Genomic DNA, 23,634 nt, shown 5'->3' on the forward strand with positions numbered 1-23,634 from the left:
CACGTTTGCTCCTATGCAAATGGCCCAAAGAGAAATAGAATGGAGATAAACTGATCCGGCGCTGACACTCCTAAAACATTATATATTGTCTACAGAAACCCACATATGCTGCTGATGCAAAGTAATGTACGTTTTCTTTGGTGTGATTGATCAGTTAAACTGTATGGATTACAGGGTGCACATCTACTTCCTCTTATGCTAAAAGTGTGCATATACAAATTGTCAGTGCTCATATGTGCTATAACTTTTTGTCGTTAAAATGTGCTAATGTTGTTGCATTTATTCATGGGGATCATATTATATGCACTACATGCGTATAGATGCATATAACATTATATATCCTGTGAAAACAGTTGGAGTCAGTGTATGAATGTGCCATTCGAAATAAAGATGTTCACAGTCTACAGGTGGTGTTGCTTGCTTGTTTATTTGCACTAGTATGGTCTGTTTTTCTTCAGTGAGTAAAAGCATTACAATAATTTCGTACCAGATAGAACCAAAATACCCTTTCGCATTTATATTCAACACACAAAAACATGTTTGCACTGCTATACTTGTTAGGATACAGCATGGGCTTCTATTCATTTTAGAGAGCCTAAGCAAAATCTCATCACTGACCTTAGTCATGACCAATTCATGCCTAACCTTTACCTAGCCATAATTCATATCTGACCTGTGTCCTTAACCAGGACCTAAGAATTTATGGTTTGCCTCATTGGGGCTGACCTTTAGTCCCCATGAGGTCCACTGGTCCTGAAAAGATCAGTTTGTGTAATGGAATAAGTCCTAAAATTAACAACAGCATGCACACACACAGTACAGGCACCTTTGGAGATAAAAGTAATTAGACAAGATTATTTGTAGTTATTATTACACAGGGACCGCAGGGTAAAGCACAACATCCAGGGGCAGATCAAGGTTACATTAAGATTAGTCTTATCACGTTATCTTTTCTAATGGCTTTTAAAGTGTAAAAATAGTTCTAAGCCTGTCATTATAGCATCTCTAACCCGATTCTCAAATAAATCCATGTGAACATTGTTTGTATTTTAATCCAATATTTATTATTCAACAAAAATAAAACAGATAATCTAGTGATGATTGAGAACAGTTACATAGTGATATACAGTGTATGAAACAACGTAATATCTATTCCGGAATATATATATATATAAAGATGTGTCACACCCTCAATTTAGTTGATATTTGAAAAATGTTCTCCTGGCAGACACAGACACAGAGAATCCATGGCACAGAGAAGCCTCTTTTCTCCATCTTCTGTCAGCCTTATATTGATGTTGTATGTCTTGGATGTTATTACTCCAGTATTTTTACCTCAAATGGTCACAACTTCAGGCTCACTTTACTGTACGTATTGTTTTTCTCTTTCTTCCATTCTAAATGTTTATAGAAAATAGTTGACTTTTTATTATTTTGGTTCATTAGTTCGACAATTTCATTCATTACAAATAACTTTGATTTGAACTGTGGAGCCATGAGAGCCACGCTGTGATTGGCTGAGCGTGTCCCATGCGTGTTGTGGTAAACAAGATCCGAGGAGCGTATGCTTGCGTAGACGTGCTAATGGAGGCTCCTCTCAGGGGGCTGAGTTAGCGAGCTGTCTTCTGTCCCCTCTCCTCACTTCTGCTGTTTCCACTGACCGCGAGGCGACTGCACGGCCGGGGACCACTTGTGAATCAACCGGGAGCAGGTGGTGAGTATCCCCGGGTCGAGTTATGTCACGGCCGCCGCGCACTGTTAGCTTCTAAACTCACAATGCTAGCCCAGTGGCTAAACTAGCCGGAACTGCTCTACAGCTAATGTCGGTGCAAGGGGTCGGGCGGAGTCTATTTCCTGGGACAGTCTCGCTTGACTTGGCGAATGGTGGTTTCACTGTTTGTATCTTCTACCAAATACTACAACTGTACAACTGATCGTTTATTAATGACCCAGCTGAGATTGTGTAGCTGATAAAGTGTCTTGACGAGGATGTGGTTGCGGTTTCTGTGCGAGTTTGCGAACAGCTCCCTGAGCGACTGAGTTGGATAGCACGTAATCAAGCTACGGTGGAATATGTAACGCAGGACGTAGTCCCATCCCGTCCTGATTCTAACGTGAACTAGCGAGCTAACGCTAGCTGGGACTGCTGTTCTTCTTGGAGGCGTCGTGAATACACGTTGACAGACACACGGTGGTAATGTACACCTTGATTTGTGATGTCATGTACGTGGCTACAACTAAATGGGATTATAGCACCGTTGCTATGCTAACAGGATAGCTAATGATGTGCTATGTGTCAGTGGATATTCGCTACCCGGAGTAGCTCATGTTTCTGTAGCAGGTGAGCAGAGGAGCTAATGTTAGCTTCTGCGCCTCAGGCCGAATTAAAGAGCCGCAGGTTTAACCAATCAGGGCCGGTTAAAGCTTCTCCCTGCCCCGTGCAGACCAGCCCGTCCCCCGCTAAACGGAGGAGACCCCCACGGACGTGCTACTCACTACAGACGCACGGAATTAGTTTGTATTATTTAATCGAGCCACAAAGATGCAGGTCACATTCTGACGCAAAGTTATTAAAGTTTTTTGGCTCTGTTATTTACATTTCAAATCACTAGATGTGGGTTGAAGCGGCACCAAATTGCACACACTCGTAAATATTAGTTCTACAAACATGGTTGATTTGTTTTCATCGATAATCAATTATTCTCTGATAAATCAAGGAAAGTGACAAAAAAAAATAGTGGGTCCGCCCCCTGATCCGGCTCTGAAATACTATTTAATGGGTTCTTCCCTGACCCATGCTCCATCTCTCCATGCTCCAATTTCGTGGTAATCCCTCCACTAGTTTTGGTTCAATCCTGCTAAAGAACAGACAAATAAACACAGACAAAACATAACCTCCCTGGCTGAGGTTATGATGGAATACTATATTCAAAACATATATATATATATCAGAATGGCATATCATTAAATCACAGTTTCTCCATTTACAATGTACAGGCTTGGCCACTGAAGTTTGGGATGGCGTCTGACGTGGTTTCCCAAACCCATGGTTCCAAGGGGATCATGACTTTCTACCCGACTCCTGAGCAATTCAAGAACTTCAGCCGCTACATTGCTTATATTGAGTCCCAGGGAGCACATAAAGCAGGCATGGCTAAAGTGAGTACTGAAGTGCATGTTTATGGTCACATTCACAACCATTGTGGAGTTAATAGGATTGTATGTGTAGTACAAAAAGTACTAACACAAATTCAAAACTAAAAACTTAGAATAGCCCAAATATCAGTATCATCTGTTTGACGTTTTATTATATTCTATTTCATGTCAACACTTGCTTGTCATATACCAGTACTTGTCATAGAAATGTATTCCTCCAACGTGTGCTGGTAGATGATCTTCAAATAGTGTTTAGAAAACAGAGATTCACTGTTAACTTCCCTCCCGAAAGATTGTCCCACCAAAGGAATGGAAACCTCGACAATCTTATGATAACATAGATGACCTGGTGATACCAGCACCCATCCAGCAGGTGGTGACAGGCCAGTCGGGCCTTTTCACTCAGTACAACATTCAGAAGAAGTCAATGACAGTCAGAGAGTTCCGCAAGATTGCTACCAGTGACAAGTAAGAAGTGCACATTTTTTATAATTTTAATGATTTTTTAAAAATATTAATATTTTTTTTAATTTACAGTTAAAGTAACATTTTTGCTCTTTTTTTTTAATCTGTAGACGATTAAAATGAGACAAATATTCAAGAAATATATATTTGTCACATTTATGCTTTTTGAAAATCAGGTCACCATTTACTCACTTAGCTGTCTGTTCCCAGTAAAATCTATTTTAGCCTTGAGTCATCGAATGTTTTTTTTATGCCATTGTACTAGATAATCTGTAGTTGAATACTTTCCACTGTTTAACATCTTCTGATACTAAAAGTGTATTTATGGCTTGACTAATTAACTGTTGCTTATTCCTTGTGTAGGTTCTGTAGTCCACATTATGATGACTTTGAGGAGCTGGAAAGGAAGTACTGGAAGAATGTGACATTTAATCCTCCAATCTATGGAGCAGATGTTAATGGAAGCCTGTATGACCCTGTGAGTTACCATCCTTTGAGAGTTCTTGATGTATTGAATATTTATCAGCAGTGATGGGTTCTCTGTGTTGACCTGAAAACCTAGGGCGATGATTATGTTACCGATCAAATTGGTTTTGATCACTTATAGTTATCAGGTGTTGATCAGATGTTATTCTCTTTCTGTAGGATGTCAAAGAGTGGAACATTTGCCATCTGGACACCATCTTGGATACCGTTGAACATGAAAGTGGCATCACTATCGAGGGAGTTAATACACCCTACTTGTATTTTGGCATGTGGAAGACCACCTTTGCATGGCACACTGAGGACATGGACCTCTACAGTATTAACTACTTGCACTTTGGACAGCCCAAATCATGGTAAAAATACAAACAGTTTTTTACTTGATATGCACAATGAAAGATTTTAATTTTTACACATGCTTATAGAATTCTCACATTCCTCAAAAATGTTACGAAGTTGTTTTCCTACCTCTGCTTGAAACCTGTGGCAGGTTGTCTGCTTTAAGCTCTGACCTAAACCATCTCTTCCACATGTAAATGTGTCATTTACATTAGTAAAGACCCTTTCACAACCAGAAGACAGGCTTCCTGTTTCACATCAATGGCAGTAGATCATTAAAGCAGCAGGGTGTTCTATCCCAGAATGCTTGGGTTTAAGAAGACATTTTGAATTTGGCTCCTACTCCTTATCTACTGGTTATTAGAACATCAATACACCACACTAGCCAATCAAATCCAAATATTGAGTTGAAGTGTTTGCTAATGTTAAGTTTGAAGTTGTCTAAACCAAGCTAGCAACTGCCCAAACTACATTGAAAGAGCTCAAATCTGGCACACTTAAAGGAAATGTACTTAATTTAATGGCCTGACATTTAATGAGTAGACCAAGCAGTTAGCCAATCAGCTACTATAGGGGCACCACTAACTTACCGTCTGTCATATAAACAGTGTTGTAGTGGATGATATCTTTGTTGTATTATCTATGATCTATCTGTCAGTTTATTGTGAATGAGAACTCCATTTGACTGTCTTCAGGTACTGTGTGCCCCCAGAGCATGGGAAAAGATTGGAGCGTCTGGCTCAAGGTAGGAGAGCAGTGGAATACTTTCTTTTTGTGTTTACAGTATACATCTTTTAACTGTACGAACCTCCTGAACCTCAAAGTGATGTAATGTCAGTTTAAAATCCATCTGCACATTTTTCTTCAAGGCTTCTTTCCTGGTAGTGCCCAAAATTGTGAGGCCTTTCTGCGGCACAAGATGACTCTCCTCTCACCCTCTATCCTGAAGAAATATGGCATTCCGTTTGAAAAGGTAGGTGAAGAGTTACTGTTTGTTTGCATTTCCAAAAGGGATCCGACTCTATGACTAAAAGCCAAATGTTTAAACGTTAGTAAGGGTTTTGTTACTTAATCCTCAGATAACTCAGGAGGCTGGCCAGTTCATGGTTACTTTCCCCTATGCCTATCATGCTGGTTTCAATCACGGCTTCAACTGTGCTGAGTCCACCAACTTTGCCACCGAGAGATGGATTGAATATGGCAAACAAGCAGTTTTGGTGAGAACTGCCAAATGGAACCATTTACTTACACTTGTTATCTTTCAAGTAAAAATGGAATATGGATTTTTAAGATTGAATTTACATTATTTGAATCTTCAGTGCTCCTGCCGTAAGGACATGGTGAAGATTTCCATGGATGTATTTGTGAAGAAGTTCCAGCCGGATCGTTATGAACAGTGGCTGGCAGGACGAAATGTACCCATCGACCACTCCCGACCCACCCCGGAGGCTAAGGAGTTCCTGGGGGATTCCTCCAGTGACATCCCCAGCAATAGTTGCTCAGTGGAGAACTGTGGAGAGGACGGAGAGCGGAAGAGGTGAGTCACTTGGAGCTGAAAAAGAGTCTCCTTGTGTATGAATGTGTCTTTTGATGAGTTATACAGTGAGATTTAGTACTCCTTGTTTTGGCACTTCCTGTTGGGGTGTGGGTACGTCAGTCTTAAGCCACCTAAACAGTTTTGATAATTCAATTATTTAGAATTTTTTTTTATTCTGTTCCTGACATGAACTTATTTTTTAGGATTTTAGGATGCCACCTCATATTATGTGCTTTAAAGATCTTTATCCGAGGCACACATAGCTGAAGTCCAGTTTCACTTTCCATGATCTCCAGCAGATGGCAGTAACAACTCGTCAAGTAGTCTTTGAGTCCTCACAACCTTACATGTCACCAAGATCCTTTCTTTATATGTTATGAATTTCCATTCTCAACTTTTATTGTTACAGTGAGGTGCATGTTCATCTTATTCTCTATTCTGTAAAAGTAATACATCTTGGTGTTTTAGTGTTACATTTTTGTTTTAATTGTTATCTATAATAGATGAACAAAACATAATGGTTACATTCTGTATGTCCCCTACTGATTCATTTGTTAGTGAGCATGTACCGTTTTTTGCTAATGAAAAGCTTTTCTGTTCTCTGCCCCATGTCTGCATCTGGTCTGTCCTCAGCATGACACAGAGGATAGAGACCAAGAGACACAGGGTGTGCCTGGAGGTTCCTAAGGAGGTTGCTCCCAAGGATGAAGATGAGGAAGAAGCGGAGCAGTATGGGAAACGTCCGAGGCTAAACCTCATACCTCCACGTACTGCTCCACAAGACGGCAGGAGAAATAAAGGTATTATTATCTTCATTTTACTAGTTTCTTATAGGTTATTAACATTATATAAAGGATGTGTCCAATGTTTCCTCCTATTTAATAAACATAACTCTCTAAATTTAGTGATGTGCTATTTTATTTTGAGTGTCTAAATTTTGCGTGTGTCTCATAGCAAGTTTCAGACACCGCTTTGCTTTTGGGAGAAAGAAATGCCAGTTCATCTTTTATCCTGACTTCATGAAAATACTTCTGATTTAATTTACAGGTCCACCAAAATTGGTTGTCACGCCGACCAAGCTCACTTTAATGGATCCGTTTCACAGATGCTTGACCCAAAGTAACGATGCAGGCCGTACGCCTCATTACACCAAGACTCGAGCACCTGCCATCTCCTCTCAGTCCCACACCAGAAACGGACATCTATCTACATCGGCACCTCCTGCATGGAGAGAAGCGTCAGCACAGCCTTCTCGCAAAATGGGGGTTGCAAGCCTGCTCTTCCACAGGACTTTGAGTCCAAAAGACGCTCTCCAGGTGCACAGCTACACTCTAGAAAAGCAGCGGCAATCTCACACACAGCTCCAGGTTCACAGCTATGCCAAAGAGCATCAGCCACGTCATCTACAGCACAAATCCTACACACAGGTACAGTCTTCATTTCAGTCCCCGAGCTGTGAAGCAGCAGAGCAACAGCAGGAATCTAAATTTATTTTTATCAAAATGGCACCAACTAAATCGGAGGCGCAGAGTCCCGAGAAGCAAGACCAGGAGGAGGACAAACCCGAAATATCAACATCCGTTGAAGCTCAGCCTAAAGTGGAGGAGCCAGAAGTTGAGCCTGAGTCTGCTTCCCCTCAGGTTCAACCACCACCACAAGAGTTGAGCAATGTGGTGAAAGAATTTCCCCAAAACAAGCGAAAGGTTCGTGTTCGTATGTTTCTTACAGACACATGGAAGGTGTGACACAGTCTGTGTGCATGAGTGGCATATGCATGTTTTAGCACAGATCGTGGTGTATAGTGCATTCACTGTCTGCGGTTCACCCTCTTCTTACTTTGCAATACGTGTATAAGTCTGCATTAATGGAAAATACAGCCACACTTTTTGGAGGCTCTGTACTGATGCAATTTCCTTGCATGGTGTTTGCATACTAATCTCTTCCAGCTCAGTTGACCACTAACATAATAATTTAATGATTTATCTGGTGGTGGCAGAAAACTGTATATCAGGCATTATTCTGCAATATACCACAAAGTTTGGATGTTAATAATGCTGTTCAAACTACAGAGTAACCAATGCCCGCTTGCTGATTGTGGCATTACCATCCTGAGAGACACCATTCCTCTCCAGGAACCAGATTACAAAGAGACGAAGGTGGTCACTCAGAATCATCACGTAAGTAGCTGTCTGCTCGGATCGAGTTCTCAAAAAGAATGATTAGGCCTAATGATTACCATGAAATGAATGCATTCAGTACAGAGCTCTCAACATTCCTCAAAATAGGGAAACTTCATAGCAGCTGATGTTTAAGTAGATTGTATTTGATACAGTAGAGTTCTTGTTTTTAATTTGTGTTTTGTTCTACAGTTGTTGCTCCAGCAGGTGTCAGAGGAGCAGTCGTACTGCAAGTCAGTGGTGAAGAAGCAGCAGCAGCAGCAGGAACAGCTCCGTAAGCTGCCTCGCCACCACCCTCTAATCAAAGAGGTGCACAGTGATGATGGTGAGCACAACATTGATCCTAGTTAGTTTATCGTCTAAAGTTCATTAATAGTTCCTTGAATTTACCGAAAATGAGTAGGTTCCACATTAGCTAATTTAGATGTTAAATACCACACAATGTTTAAAATTTGCCATTTCTCCAGAAAATAGAGATATTAAAGTTGGCATAAAAAATGTTGGGAACTTATTTAGATATTTTTTACCAGTCACAACTTTTTGAGGGTTACCTGTCTGGGACTGACCTGGTACAGGACTCAAATATCAAGTTATGAACCCATAATGTACGATTTCTAATGTTGATATCGTTTTTTCCTCCTCATATGTAGATATGTTTGTAGATGTGGAGTTCAAACAAGAGGAGGAGTGGGCGAAGCCACTAACCCAGCTGTGGCAGTGTCGGCCTTATAACCACGAGGCAGAGAAGGAGTACAACAAGAGAATGGGGCAGCACGCCCCCTACTGCTCCATTTGCCTAATCTTCCACACTCATCATCAGGTGAGAACTAAAACATTTCATGTTGTCTTAAAACTACTTCTGTTGTTTAATTGTTATTCACACCCTTTTCAATCTGTATTTCCCCCCCTCAAGTCTGAGTCCAGTACTGGGAGTTCTAGCATCAAGTTAGTGAAACGCCGAGGTGGCCGCCAGTGGTCCAAACCGCTCATCCCTGAAATGTGTTTCAACACCCAAACCAACACCCAAACCAGCAAGACCAATGAGATTGAGGAGGGACAGCTGTCGAACCCTCACATGGGAGAGGACGGGACCAGCCTGCTAGTCAGTTGTGCTAAGTGCTACGTCCGTGTGCACACCAGTAAGCTCCGTTTTATGTATCTTTTTTTGGGGGGGGGGTTTAAGGAGCAGATATGTACACATTACATAGAGGCAAAATTAGGAAATGTCCCTTTAAAGCAATGGACAAGGATTCAGGAACATATGTCACAGTAGAACAAATGGTACACAAGAATGTAAATGAATGGTTTAAATTTTGTAAAAGTAAAAGAAACAAAAACATTACCTCCAACATACCTAGGCAACTACCAAAAACGGAGTGCCTTACCACACAAGCAAAATGTAACGGCGGGTACACAATTTAAAGAGACCTGCTCCAAAATAAAATAACTCCGCTAGTAGTAAAACCCTCAGTGACATCACAGATAAGTTAAGTTCCAGGGACCATTTTTGTAATTTAAAATTTTTACAAGAAGACTTGAGTTTATCAATAAAGTAGAGCAAAGCATAAACCATTCTATCTGGCTTAAAGCATGTACAGTTACAGTTGTATCAAAAACAGCACTAAAGGCCATACATGCATTATGGATGAATACACAAACAACTGTGGGACATTAAATTATTCAGCAATCAGTGCAAACAGCTCTTGCACCCACAACACAATTTTTTTGCTGAATAAAGTCCTGTTGGTAGTTAAGTTAAAGTTGAGCTTTCTTTGCAATTCTTTCTTACTTTAATCCTGCCTCTTGAAAAATATTTACTTTTGATGTAGTCATTTCTGTCTTTTTATAGTCCCATCAGTTGTGATCATTCTTTAAAATCTGAAATTATTTTGCAAAAGCAGACAAACAATTAAATCTTGCTCTTGAAAATACTCAGCCCAACATGAAAACAAGCTGAGAAATCAAGCACCAGAGGACTTGGTGTGTGACTTGTACTTTTCTCTTCCTGTTCAGGTTGCTATGGTGTGTCTGGTTCTGCAACAGAGCTGGACGATTGGCTGTGTGCTCGCTGTGAGGCTAATGCCATCACTGAGGTCAGTTCATTGGTCCCCAATGGCAACAGATGACAATGCACTTTTTTCCCCCCTGTCATATAGAGAAAATACACATTCATAAATACAACGGTAGAGTTGGTTTTTCCCATTCCGCTGTCAGGAAATCATGATCAGGCGTAAACAGAAGAGAATTACTTTGAAAAGCCAAGAGATGTTATTGGTACATCTGTGTTTTACTTAAGTTTCAGTCAAACATAAACCTTTCCTGATGAATATATTGTACTGGCCTTAGATGTGCAATATCTACAGTAGTTTTTAATTTTGAAAATATGTTTGGGTTTCAGCTAGTTTTGTTTATGTTGGCAGGGCTACTTACCCGATTCTCTTACACTGTAATAAGAGAAAACATCGGGTTTGAGACTCAATTAGTTTTCTCTCAGGCTCTAACAGAAAATTGCATCCTGCGACTGAAGTCTGCAGGTCTGTTTTTCTGATTACACTGTAAAACAAAGTTGGTTTAAAAAAGCTTAAAAGATAATTCACCCAAAAATGAATCTTCACTCAATGTACTCACCACTATGCCGATGGAGGGGTGGGTGAAGTGTCCAGAAAACACTTTTTAGGATTAAACAGCATTGCAGCAAAATCCAATATAATTAAAGTAAATGGCAACAGAACGACAACAGAAAGAAATGTAAAATACCTCGATACTGCTCCTGTGGTGTCATACAAGTGTCCAGATGCCACCAAGTACATTTACACCATGTGTTTAGTCTAAATGTCCTCTGTGATCCACACACACATGTGGCCCCGTAAGAGGATAACAGCGGACATTTAGGCTAAAACATGTTGTAAATGACGCCGTTTTGAGTCCAATTTAAATGAATGTCTTTTTTACGTTTGAAGAATTGGTCAACATCCATTCAATTGTATTGGATTTTGCTGCAACAGTCACTACGTTTACATGATGGCATAAACCCGATTTCGGCTGAAGCCCGGTTTCTCTATCCATGGGGGGTTAACTGCTCTATCTCAGGGTACATGGCACTGAGAAATCCGACTCTTGTCCGAAACCATTTCATACCCCGCTACTATAGGTGGCGCTGTTTTCATTACAGCTAGTGGTGACTACCAACAAAAAAAACAACAGCCTTCAACTCAGCATGCGAGAAAGATGACGAACGGAGAGCAAGGTGAAGCTACGTCCCTCTACATGATGTTGTGCATGTTTACTCTAGGAGTACTGCGAATGCGAACGGCGCATTTGATTAGAATGGTTTGTTTGTTTGTTTTTGCCGGCCGGCACAGGGCAGCGACATTTTATCTAACTGTCGACTTCCGGGCCACGGCCAGGGAGGGAGGGGGGGGGGGGGCAGGATCTCAAGCATGCCCAAAGACGTCATCTCCAGTTGTTGTCTAGCTTCCAGAGTTACATGCGCGCGTTGTCCGATATACAGCCAAATCCGATCTACTTATCTGGGGGTGGTTATCCGACTTCAGTCGGACACAAGAAATCTAGATTTGTGGAGTTACATGACGTGGATCTTCGATTGAAACCGGACAACGCCAGAAATCGGGTTTAAATCGGACACATGTAACCGCAGTGACTGTTTGTCTCATGTTGGAAACCTGGCTCTCCACCTCCTTTGTTCTGAGGTTGTTCCATTCCTTTGGCTGTCATTGTTTGGGGGGGATTTGTTTTTCCCAATTTTGTTTATAAAATGTATCTTTACATTTCCTTTGCCTTAAGCATTCCTGTCTGCTCTGAACAATAGACACACATTCTGGGAATGTGGCCAAGTAGTGACACAAACACTTGCCCACCAGTGGGCAGTGTTCACTCTACACTTCATAGTCATGTCTCAAAGGACTCCTGCTGTTTCGGTTTTCAGTTTTTTTGACTATGAGCTGAAAGGTGATAAATATGTGTTTAGGGTGTTGTAAAGGTGATAAATATGTGTTTAGGGTGTTGTTTATTTTATAGAATCTGCTACTATTTACCAGTGTCACTCTGTGGTTCACTTAATGTCAGCGTTTCACACTAGGTTTGAAGAAGTGCAGTGAGGTGCTGCACACAGCTGACACAGTTCGACAAAAACTTCAGCTTTATTTATATAGCACTTTAAACACAACATTGTTGATCTAAAATGCTTTACAAAAAGTGATTACAACAATAACAAAAACATAAAACCAACAATCATAATACTACACAACACAACAACTTGGACACATTGAAAGGCTAAAGAATAAAAATGTGTTTTTAGATTACTATTGAAAATTTCTATTGAGGGGGAGAATCAGATGATGGGAGGGAGAGGGTTTCAGAGTTTTGGGGCTGCGATGGAGAAAGCGAATAATTTAACCTATATAGCGGGTATATCTCAGTCTGATACACCAGAATGTATGGCATTATCACCATTTGAGCTATTAAACATACATTATTTAGATGTCATTGTTGTGTGTGTCTTCCCGTAGGACTGCTGTCTGTGTTCCCTCAGAGGTGGAGCTCTGCAGAGAGCCAACAATGACAAGTAAGTTATACAGCAGGTAATGGTGCAACCACCATAGAGAAGAATAGGGATGGGTATCGTTTGGTTTTTATCCGATACCGGTTCCTAACCGATACTTTTAAAACGATACCGGTTCATAAACGGTGCCTGGACCGATACTTTTTTCAAAAAAAGTGCACAAAACGATGCTTGACTAAGAAAGGCTTTTTTTATTGCCAAATATATTAACTGTTTAAAGTAGATTATAAATATAAATAAATACACAACCCTTTTTAACTTAAAACTATGAATAACATACGAACTGTTAACAAAAGTTTACACTATACTTAAAAAAATACAAAACACACACACTCTGGCTCGTGACTCTGACTTTGGTGCCTGAGCCAAATGAAGACTAAGGGGCGCTTTCCCATCACTCAGAGACCCCCGTGTCTCCGCGGCTGGGGCTGTCGCAGGGGGGCTTCGGCCCGCCTTCGTCCCCCTAAAATGCGATCGCTTTTATGAAACATTTCTCGGTGTGGTCTTTGTTCCTCCCGCCCCGAGCCTTTCCAAGCCGACCCGGCCGCGGCGCACCGCCGAGGAGGAAATGCGCCCGGCGGGGGGGGAGAGGTCTCGCGAGGAGATCCCCCCTCTCCCACCTGCACACGGGGCGCGGGCAGCGCGGGGACAAGAGTCTGTCCACCGGCAGCCCGGCGGGGGCCACCGCTTCCCGTGAAGGAAGGAGCGGAAGTGTGAGGAGGCGGGACGAGCGGAGACCTCAGGCTTCGATTGGCTCAGGCACCGAAATGAGGCACCGAAATCTCCGTTGCATTTCGGTCCGGGTAGGTACCGGTTGTATTGGAACCGGTTCTCGGTACCCAACCCTAGAGAAGAATTGGCTCCGTTATTACTTTCAGGTTGCAACATGAGGTCACTCTAAAGATGTCTGTGGTACTAAGCTTCTATCATATCTTGTTGATAATGGTTCATTTGGAAGAAGTAGAATATAGAAAAAAAACTGCAGATTTCTACCAGTGGCCTCTTTTCAATTTAGTCTGACCGCAGTAACTCTGCCTGACTGGAATTTGCCAAATTTTAATATAGAGATACAACAGCTATCTAACCCATGTCTACAGTATCTATCATGCAGAAAACTGTCTCTGAGAAAACTGCTGAGGTAGACAGGGCTGAAAGTGTGGGAGTTCAATTTATATTTTCTCTTCCAAAGGTCAAGAAGGCTATTTCACACTCTGGTATCACAGTCATGAATTGAGGGAATTTGTTTTTTGAAGCTTCTTCATGATTTAATAAACAATTTTGCTGATTTGGAATAAATTGGCATTGATTATATTATTTGTAAATATATATTTGTCCCTTTGTCCAAAGTCTAATACTCAAAGTTCCAACGTGGTCCTTGTAGTAATAGATTCTTACGGTTTATACAAACAAAGCCAAAAGTATTCGGACAGTTACGAAGATGTTTTTATATCAGGCTTTATGTAGTACATTCAGTTTGAAATAAGTAAATTAGTGGATACTACATCTTTGTCTCAGCTTTAATGTAGGTTTACATCAATGTAGAAAAAAGTGTGGGAGATCTTGCTCTTTAAACAGAACCAAATGGGTTCAAACCTCATTGGACACTTGGCTACTAAATGTTTGTGGTGCAGCTGTGAGTGGACAAAGACAGCTCTGGTCACATGTGACTCTGAGTTGACCTCAGATCGATGGGACCTCTTCTGTAAATGCGAGGAGTGATGAAGAAGGTATTAAAGAGAGGATTATACCTCCGAACCTTGACTCTTTGTTTCCAAGCAGTACAGAAAGCTGTACGGAAAACACTTAGTTGTCGAGTATTTGCTTTAACATTTGCAGAAACACTTTGCCCTGGACGTTGAACTATTTGTCCTGAATTGACTTCATGTTTGTCTTCTTCACAGGTGGGTTCATGTGCTGTGTGCCGTCACTGTGCTGGAAGCATGCTTTGTCAACATCACTGAGCGGAGCCCCATCGACCTCTCTGCAATACCACTGCCACGGTTCAGACTGGTAAGACCCCTCACAGTTTGGGTTGTATGTTTGATATGATGTAATAGGTTCCTGCATGGGGTACTTCCTGTTAATTTTTTTGTTTTATAACCAAAATATTGGCATTAAACTGCGACCTTGGTTTTTAGCTCAGTTTCTCTCTAATTTTAAAATTATTTGATACATACATTGACTGACAGTATATACCGCATTTATTTAATGTGGTTGCAACCAAGCCTATAACTTGTTTTTGTTGCATTCCACTCTTATCATTCATATGGTTTCTGCTTTTTCTTTTGGCATGATTAGTCAATTCTTTTTTGCTACTGCCAAACTCTTCTGGCCAATATATAAATGAGATTCTTAGTAAACAAGGGTGTACTGGGTGTGCGTCTGGTTGTGATGCCCACTGTGGACAAGCACTTCTCAAGTGAAACTGATATCCAGTCATAAGGCTGTCCTTACAGTTCCGCTTCTCGCCAAAACGAACTAACTTGGCTCACAACAGTCAGCCTTGTTTCCATTGTTGTATGTCTCGATCTCACTGGGTCCACTTCTAAATAAGTACATAGGATGTGAGGAGCCAATCAAAAGGAAGTTGTGTAATTTCCTTCCAACATATCTGTCTTCCAGTTCACGTCTGTCTGCCTCTTTTAATTCCCTTGATAATTTGTTTTTTTGTTCTCATCGTCCTCCCCACTGGGCTTGCTTCCTTTCTCCTCCTTTACTTCGTCCCTACTTCCTTTAACTTCAACCTGCTATGTCACCCTGGTAGAAGTGTGTGTACTGCAGGAAACGGATAAAGAGGGAAGTGATGGGCTGCTGTGTCCAGTGCTCCCACGGGCGCTGCTCCACGGCGTTTCACCCCACATGCGCTCAGGCAGCCGGGGTCCTCATGCACCCAGATGACTGGCCCTTCGTAGTCTTCATCACCTGCCACAGGCACAAAACGCCTGTCATACCTGAGGTAACATAGTAAAACCAATACTTAAAAGCCAATACTTATTTATTAGATGCAAAAACTCACTTAACATTTGCATTACTTCCTGTAGTGGTGCCATTTGATTACAAGCTGTTGCTCTGTGTCTGAACTCTGTGCGCAGCTCAGAATAAGATGTTTAGTTAAAAGGGAAGCTGGCAAGTCAGTAATGTAATGATCATATGCCCTTTCTCTGTTTCGAGAACTGACATGCATGTTGTAGGAAACGGCCAAGTTTATCCATGCTTATTCTGTGCTTATTTCTGGGAGTACAAATGGCAGCATTACCACTTTAGGAAATTTCCTAAAGTGGTATTAGTGCTCTTATCGTGGTAATCATTAAATTCTCAAAGCAGTGAATCTTGACAAAGACCCGCTCGACTTCACAATTTTACTGTTTTTGTTGTGTTGCTTGATAAAACTTCATTCTTGTTGTATAGCCTTCTGCATTACTGCCAGCTGGTGGACTTGAGCGTGTTGATACATTTTCAGGTTGCCTCATGTCCCCTTCTAAGATACCTTGATAAAGGTTCCTGTGACTAAAAGTTCTGGGTACTTGAAAAAATAGTAGTAGTAGTAGTAGTAATAGTTACCTTGATTCATTAATGGAGGGAGACAGAGATCCGGTTGCTCCTATCAGATGCACTCAGTGTGATTTGTTCCATGAAGCAGAGAGCAGCATATTTTCATTTACAAATGACTGACCAAATGTTGTTTTAGCCACAATAGTAATCTAATCTTTGTAGACCCGTGGTGTTCAATACTCTATAAACACTGTCTTGTCTTTCCTGTGACATAAAGCCGTTTGTGATCATAAACATTTCATACAAACATTCTGTTTCTGTCCTTTAGCGCAACAAGGCATCAATGAGGGAGTTGGCAGTGGGACAGAAGGTGATCTGTAAATCCAGAAATGCCCGTTACTACCACAGTGACGTGGTGGAGCTGACCACAGCCTCCTTCTATGAGGTTGTGTTCGATGACGGGTCTTACAGCGATAACCTTTTCCCTGAGGACATCGCGGTTAGTATAAATTACTATTTTTTTTTAGTAGCTATGGGTAGTGGATCACAGATAAATTAAAGTGACGGATATAAGCCACAGCAGCTAAAGTTTCCTCAGATCAATTTCCATATCTAATGTACAGCCTGAGTTCATCGCTTGCTGTGATGTGTTTGCAGAACCGTGACTGCGTCCGTCTCGGTCCACCCACCGAAGGTGATCCTGTTCAAGTGCGATGGACAGATGGGCTGATATACGGAGCCAAATTTGTAGCATCACACTCCATCCCTATGTACCTGGTAAGCTCTCCCCTCCCTCTGAGTCTCTGACTTGCATATACTGTATCTAACAGGGTTACTCAGTTTGTCAAAAGCATATCACAGGAACTGGCTTATGTTCCTCAATCTCAAACTGTGGGTGGCCTGTGTGTTTTAAAAATGAACTGTTGGGACACATTTGGAAATATATGAATGTATGTGTGTTAGTGTACTTTTACCACCCAGTTTATTTACCCATGTGGTTGAATTTGAATGCACATCAGGGTTTCCCCCAGAAAACTTGCTAAGCCTGGTGGTAGGGCTGCTAGAAGGCACCCGCGGGGGGGGGGGGGGGATTTTGAGCTGGACACCATTGTTTCTTATACTCTAAACATGTTGCACTTTGTTTAATATGCACACCTAACTTTTTTTTTTGATAAGGGGTTAAATAGATACTTTGATATCTTTTTGAGTTGCACTGCTGACTTAACTTATAAGCCCTCTTTTTTATTTAGCATTTAATATTTGAGCCTTTGTTTACATTTTGTTTTGTGCTGCATTATATGGTGACATACAGTTTGTTGTTATCAAAATAAAATTAACTGAATTGAATTGGTCAATTAGATTTTTTTGGAGGAAAATTAATCGTTTAGATTAATCGACTAATCGATAAAATAGTCGTCAGATTAATCGATAGAAAAATAGTCGTTAGTGGCAGCCCTACTTAATATTAAAAATTAAAAAAATTCAAGTTTGCTGTGAACATAGCAGTCAGGCCTCTTATTTCAGAAACAATGAACCGTAACAGTTTGGTTACCAATAAAAGATAAGCGTACTACTTCTTTGCTTTCAGCCAGCTACTCAAACAGACAAGCAACAAAATAACAAACAAACAAAATACACAGGCAAGTGTCGGCCTACTTTGAAATAAATTAAACACAGAACTTTGTAGGGCTATTTAAGTCCTCCTCATATTTGTGGAAAATGTATGAAATAAGAAGTACCCTATTTTTAAATAAATAAAACCAAATAGCTGCAGCCTAATCGTGTAACGGACTAGGTTTATGTTTATGTTCGGTTTTGACTTATGTTCAGTAAAACACTGTGTTGAAGGAGCGATCTGATGTCTGAGGGTCAGTGAAGGCGACATATGTTCAGTAAAACACTGTGTTGAAGGAGCGTTCTGATGTCCGAGGGTCAGTGAAGGCGTCTGGGTGGGACATGTGACTGTTTGGACCAATAGGATGGTTGCTTGGGGATCGGGGCTCAATGAGGAAGTGAACTGTTGTTGATGTGCGCGAGTGACGGATTTTTTTTTTTTTTTAAATAAAAAAAACATGCAACGCTTAGCCTGGCGGGGGGGGGGAGTAAAGCCTGGCGGCCCGCCAGGCCTATACAGCACTGGGGGAAACCCTGCACATCATTTGAATGTCAATGGATTCACTTGAACATGTTTGTACATTAAGGTGGAGTTTGAGGATGGGTCACAAATCTCTGTCAAGCGAGAGGACATCTTCTCTTTGGATGAGGATCTGCCTAAACGAGTCAAGTCACGAATGGTACATTTAAATCTCATTTGTTGCAAAGAAAAAGTTCATGAGGTTGGAATGTTAACATTTATACACCTGAGGTAACTTGTGCATGTATAAACTGTAACTTTTATGACTGGTTGCATGTTTCTACCCCTAGAGCCGGATTAAGTGTCTGTTTTCTATATGTTGTCATAGTTTTCAAGATGTGACTAATGAAGTGCATTGAGACTCACTGAAATGCTCTCGGGAAAGGCATTATAAGAAATAAAGTTTGTGAGAGCTCTGAGCCTGCCAAAAAAATTGCATTTCAGACATTGGCTGTCTATTAGCTGTAGCTGTTCTTCAGTGACGAAAAGAACGATGATAACAATGAAGAAGATTCAGACGCATGTAGCAGACATGTTTGAGGAGGAAGGAGAGAGCGAGAGCTCAGCAATTTTTGCTGGCTTTTTTCATTTAGAAAAAAACAAATGTTCATGAACCTGAGGGAAATTACCATGATTTAAAATGAAAGCCAAATGTTTTTAATTTCATGTCTATCTGCTTAGGAGACTGAGAAATTCAAGTGTTTCTGTTATCTCAAGTGGTACAATTTTATTACAAGCCTCAGGTCTTATTGGTTTAAATTAGGTCATTATATGATTGAGTTCTGTAACACCAATAAGTGCTGATTTTCTGTCCCTGTTGTGTTTGTTCCTCAGTCCGTGGCGTCAGACATGCGTTTCGAGCTCTTCTCACAGAGCGGCGTCAAGCAGAACTCCAAAAGGCAACGGGTCATCAACAGTCGATATAGAGGGGACTACGTTGAGCCCGTCATTTACAGAACCATCATGGAGTAATGGCATTTCTCTCACCTCCTGCTTTCCATCAGCACCGCTTCTTCTCTTCCACCTCATCAACTCACCAAGGAGAGCTAGAAGTCCTGTGTGCTTCTGGATATTGCCGATAGGAACGGCCACCCCATCCTCACCCTCCTTTTCCACAGCCTGTCTGGCTACATAGTTTTGAACTACGGCTGGGACTTTAGATGATTGTTTGCATTGTATACATACCTGTTAGACCCCTGTTTTCCATCGAACTCAGTAGATCTATCTTCTTCTTCCCTCTCATTTAGATTTATTCTTTTTCTCAGGAAGAAGCCATGCAGTGATAATTAAATATGGAAACTGTTGTGCTACCTACCTGAAGCAGGATGTTTACTTTTTGTCTACCACCACATTAAGAAGTAAACACATGGTAGACAATGGACGGTTTTCCTAGTACGGATGTTTCTTCTGCTCTTGACTTACAGACTCATTTTATTTTCATAATTCTTGTCATTTCCAGTGCTTGGTAATGTGGCTTTAAAGGAAGTGTGATAATGGGTCCGTTTTTAATTTTGTTCTCATCAAGGACAAAAGTCATAACTGTACAATCAATTTTAGCCAATCAGCTGTTGACTACCAACTACAATAAAATGATATAACTGATCAATTTGATTCTGTTTTGACCCCAAAGAAATGAAATGATGCATTCAGGTCACATGCTGAAGCATCTGTAGATTGTACCAGTCTCTTCATGCATCACATTAACATGATTCACAAGCCTTTCTTCTCATAGGAACTTCAGCGTGCATCTACTGTGAAGAGAACTAGATGTGTGTTAGTGGCCCGAGCCTTACATTTGAAAGGGTCAAGCGTACTTTGGTTTTCCTAAAGTTTGTTAAGACTATTGTAATTATTGTTATTATTATACTTTATTTATGCGAGTGCATTACATTTGAGAACAAAACTATTTTTGTCATGTCCTTTTCACGATCTGTAGAAAACCTGAGATGTATTTATATTTATTATATTGATGGGTTTCTGTTTAAATTTGTAGGCTCGCCTTTCCTTAACTGGAATTGAAGGTGTGAATAATCTGACTCAAGTTCCTCTTTAAGCAAAAGCACTTCTTGTAACCTGCAGCTGTGGGACGCGTTTTATTTTTTGACATTTGGACTCCTGAGTTTAGACTGTGTGTGTGTCTGATCGACTTTAGCTTACATACAAATGTTACCAGGTTATAGTTTGATCCCAAATAAACAACCCCACTGTAAGAGGATGACTTTCAGATTTCATTGATGCAAGTTTTTCTTTCATGTCCAGTCCCTTGTATCTTCTTTGAAATAGTCTTTAGTGTATTATGAAGAGATGCTGGCTGCAGGCGGACACCTGGCTGCTTCTGTCCATGTCATGGTGACTGTTGTGTATTTGGTTTCATTCGGGCTTATGTCTAAGGCGGCGTTACATCTGTGTACTCTTTGTAAACAGCAACTCTTTGAGTAAAGTTTGAGCTCAGAAAAGACCCTTGTAGAATTTATTTTCTCTGCAACTACCAAACACTTAAAAACAAGTAGACGAAAGCTTAAACATTCAGGCAGAATTTCTATTGGAGCCATTTTATCAGCAGCCGAGAACAGCACTTTGTAACTTTTCTCATGATTTTACTGTGTTGATGTTGGATGTGTGAGCCAGAGGGGCTGCAGCTGTGGGGAAGGATAAGTCTTGCGGGGGCCACTGCTGGAATTTGATAAGATGGATGGTTCTTCGCAACTCTGCACACTGTACAACCTGTGAACCGCACTGTGTCATAATAATCACTTCATGATTTATCAAAACTACCAGCCTTACAAATACACTTAAGCTTGAGTTGATTAAATATCACGTCTTTGCGAAGTCATAGGGAGAACTCTTATTCTTGAGATGAATAAGATAAGATATCTGTAATAATATGAAGTGATACACATCATTTCTTGCATTTGAATATAAAACATTTCATACAAATCTTTGTAAAATTTCACAAAGTTGTATAAAAATGTATAAAGGCATACCATATTAAACAATGGTTGACCGCTAAGCATAGCTTAGGAGGCCATTTATCTAAACCGTATATAAAGTAGTTTAGTAAACACAAAAAACGAAGTATCACATTTGTGCAAAAACATCACAAGGAGGGGAATCTAGTTCTTGGAAAAAATTAACAGAAGTGAAATTTCAGACTTTCCAGTCACATGAGATAACTGAGCTCATGTAATAATTATAAAATAATTGTAACTCCCACATAGAAAAGCATTTTAGCTTCAGTCCTATTTCCTGAGTTTATATCAGATCACATGGACGGGAAGCACTAAAGTCACAGGATAAAACCACTGGTATGTAATCTCTGCTGTGGATGACACTAGATAAATGGAACTGCCAAAAGATATGTGATATAACTGCAAAGCAGAGCATACACTGTGGAACATACAACACATTATAACACATTTGTAAACAGATAAAGAAGTTTTCATGTTTTTGTCCATTTTTTCTCTGAAACCATATCAACCAGTTATCAGCAATAACTGGCAAATAATTATTTGATAAGAAGAAATAATATAGCTGTAATAAAATTTTATGATACACACAAACTATTTATTAATTCAGCTTATACAACGTTTTGTAACAGTTTTATACAGATGTTTAAAAAATTTACCGGAGTGTGTAATAAAGGTTTATAAAAGTGTTCAAAACCTAGTGAAGACACGTTGAGGTTGGTAGGGCTTTCACGTTGAAAACAGTAAACACTATTTATAGATTTGCTGAGAACTTATTCAAATAAAATGACAATTTATAAAGGTCATATTTTGTCCTAATATATGGTCACACCTGTGTTTTATTGTTTATCACTCCCTTTCTATTACAGCAATTTCACAGGAGGAGTCACAAGTTTCTGACATATAGCAATGATGATGATAATAAATCCAAAGACATATCTTAAAGTTAAAGAACATAAATTCTAAATAAGTTAAATTAGTTAAATTGACTTAATATCCCAAATTCCCATCTACATATTCGCGGAGTAACAACCAATTTTTGGTTTATAAACATTATTTTTTTTATATTTTAATTTCAGGCTTGATTCCAAACATTAAGGTTGAAAACATTTTCAACAATTCGGTCCATTTTACAGGTAAGCATGGAGGCATCACGCAGGAACAGTGGGTATAAGGGTTGTGGGTTTGCTTTCGTTTCCCCTGAGAACGTAAACATTTCTCTGAAATTTGTATTGAAAGGAATCAAGATGCAGTTGTGACTGTTCAACTTTAGGGAAATGACTCAAGGGCACTTTTAGAATAAGAAAATGCCCCTAGTGCCATTTCAGTTCCCCTTAAATTACTTGAAAGTCGGCTTGATTTCAATAAAAAAATTTGAGTGTGGTCCTTCACATGTGGGCAGGTTGTAAGAAATCACTAAACTAACATCCTGCCAGCTTTACCTTTGTGCTTTAATGTTGCCCTCAATCTCACTTCCTCCTTATGACGAGAAAAAGTGATCTTTTCATTATTTGAAAAATTATTTCCCGTTAGAAATGAGCTTTCATACCGAACTAAATTGACGTCAGTGAAAAAGACCCGTCACTTGACAGATAGGTGGCACGAAAGCAGAAACCTCTGTGTGGTGAGAGAAAGCCGGGTGCGAAGCTACCACTTTAAAACATAAATAACAAAGCCTGTCAGTAAGCCACCTGCAGCAGACGCCTGCTTGATGTGTGTCCTCTCCCTCCCCTGTTTCACATCCACACAGGATTACGACATCTGCCTGGAGCCAATCCTGCCGCTGGCTGCATCTGCTGACAGATGTGGCAGCTGGAGCTGCTTTGTTCGCCCCTGAGCTCCTGCCAAGTGCTTAGAAGTCAGTGGTTACGTGTACAAAGTAGTAAAAGCTATAAAAAGAACATGCAGCCACTCCACTTTCCTCACATATGGGCAGGTCATTATAGTCAGGATGTTACATGCTTAATGAGGATTTGCTTTGCTAGATAGAAAAGAGGTGCTTAGCACAGACATACTGTTTTCATCATTTAGATAAAAAAAAAATTCTGTGTCATTGGTTTACTATTTGTGGTACAGTGCAGAAACCCAAGACTCAAGGCCGAATGTTGGAATATTTGATCAGCTGCTGTATCTTGGTTTGTTGTTGTAATGTTTTCTGCAGCAGTGGGTGTGTTGAACGAGTCTGTGAGAGTTCAAATTAAATAAAAGAGCCACTGTGTGGTTAAGCGCTACTCAACCAATGTGATGCGCTGAAGTGGATCATTACAAGGAACGAAGGGATTTTTAAAGGGTGATGAATCATG

General features: G+C 40.4%; 1 protein-coding gene across 3 annotated transcripts; it reads left to right on the forward strand.

Annotated features, from left to right (window-relative positions):
* Positions 1 to 1,583: 1,583 nt before the first annotated feature.
* kdm4ab (lysine (K)-specific demethylase 4A, genome duplicate b) lies at positions 1,584 to 20,575 on the forward strand. Of its 3 annotated transcripts, XM_061083886.1 has the most exons (24): positions 1,584 to 1,714; positions 2,998 to 3,159; positions 3,449 to 3,624; positions 3,985 to 4,099; positions 4,267 to 4,460; positions 5,139 to 5,188; positions 5,313 to 5,416; positions 5,523 to 5,660; positions 5,763 to 5,980; positions 6,614 to 6,780; positions 7,028 to 7,407; positions 7,510 to 7,683; positions 8,050 to 8,157; positions 8,350 to 8,482; positions 8,808 to 8,977; positions 9,071 to 9,296; positions 10,171 to 10,250; positions 12,687 to 12,742; positions 14,641 to 14,749; positions 15,504 to 15,695; positions 16,560 to 16,730; positions 16,889 to 17,008; positions 18,433 to 18,525; positions 19,200 to 20,575. In XM_061083886.1, exons 2-24 carry the CDS (start codon positions 3,019 to 3,021, stop codon positions 19,335 to 19,337), a joined length of 3,453 nt encoding a protein of 1,150 aa, XP_060939869.1. In that variant the 5' UTR covers positions 1,584 to 1,714; positions 2,998 to 3,018; the 3' UTR covers positions 19,338 to 20,575. The 3 variants fall into 3 exon arrangements, with proteins under 3 accessions (XP_060939869.1, XP_060939868.1, XP_060939870.1); XM_061083885.1 differs by having other exon boundaries at positions 7,028 to 7,683; XM_061083887.1 differs by lacking the exon at positions 8,050 to 8,157 and having other exon boundaries at positions 7,028 to 7,683.
* Positions 20,576 to 23,634: the final 3,059 nt, after the last annotated feature.

The sequence above is a fragment of the Limanda limanda genome, chromosome 13 (assembly GCF_963576545.1).
Source record: "Limanda limanda chromosome 13, fLimLim1.1, whole genome shotgun sequence".
Taxonomy (NCBI): Eukaryota; Metazoa; Chordata; class Actinopteri; order Pleuronectiformes; family Pleuronectidae; genus Limanda; species Limanda limanda.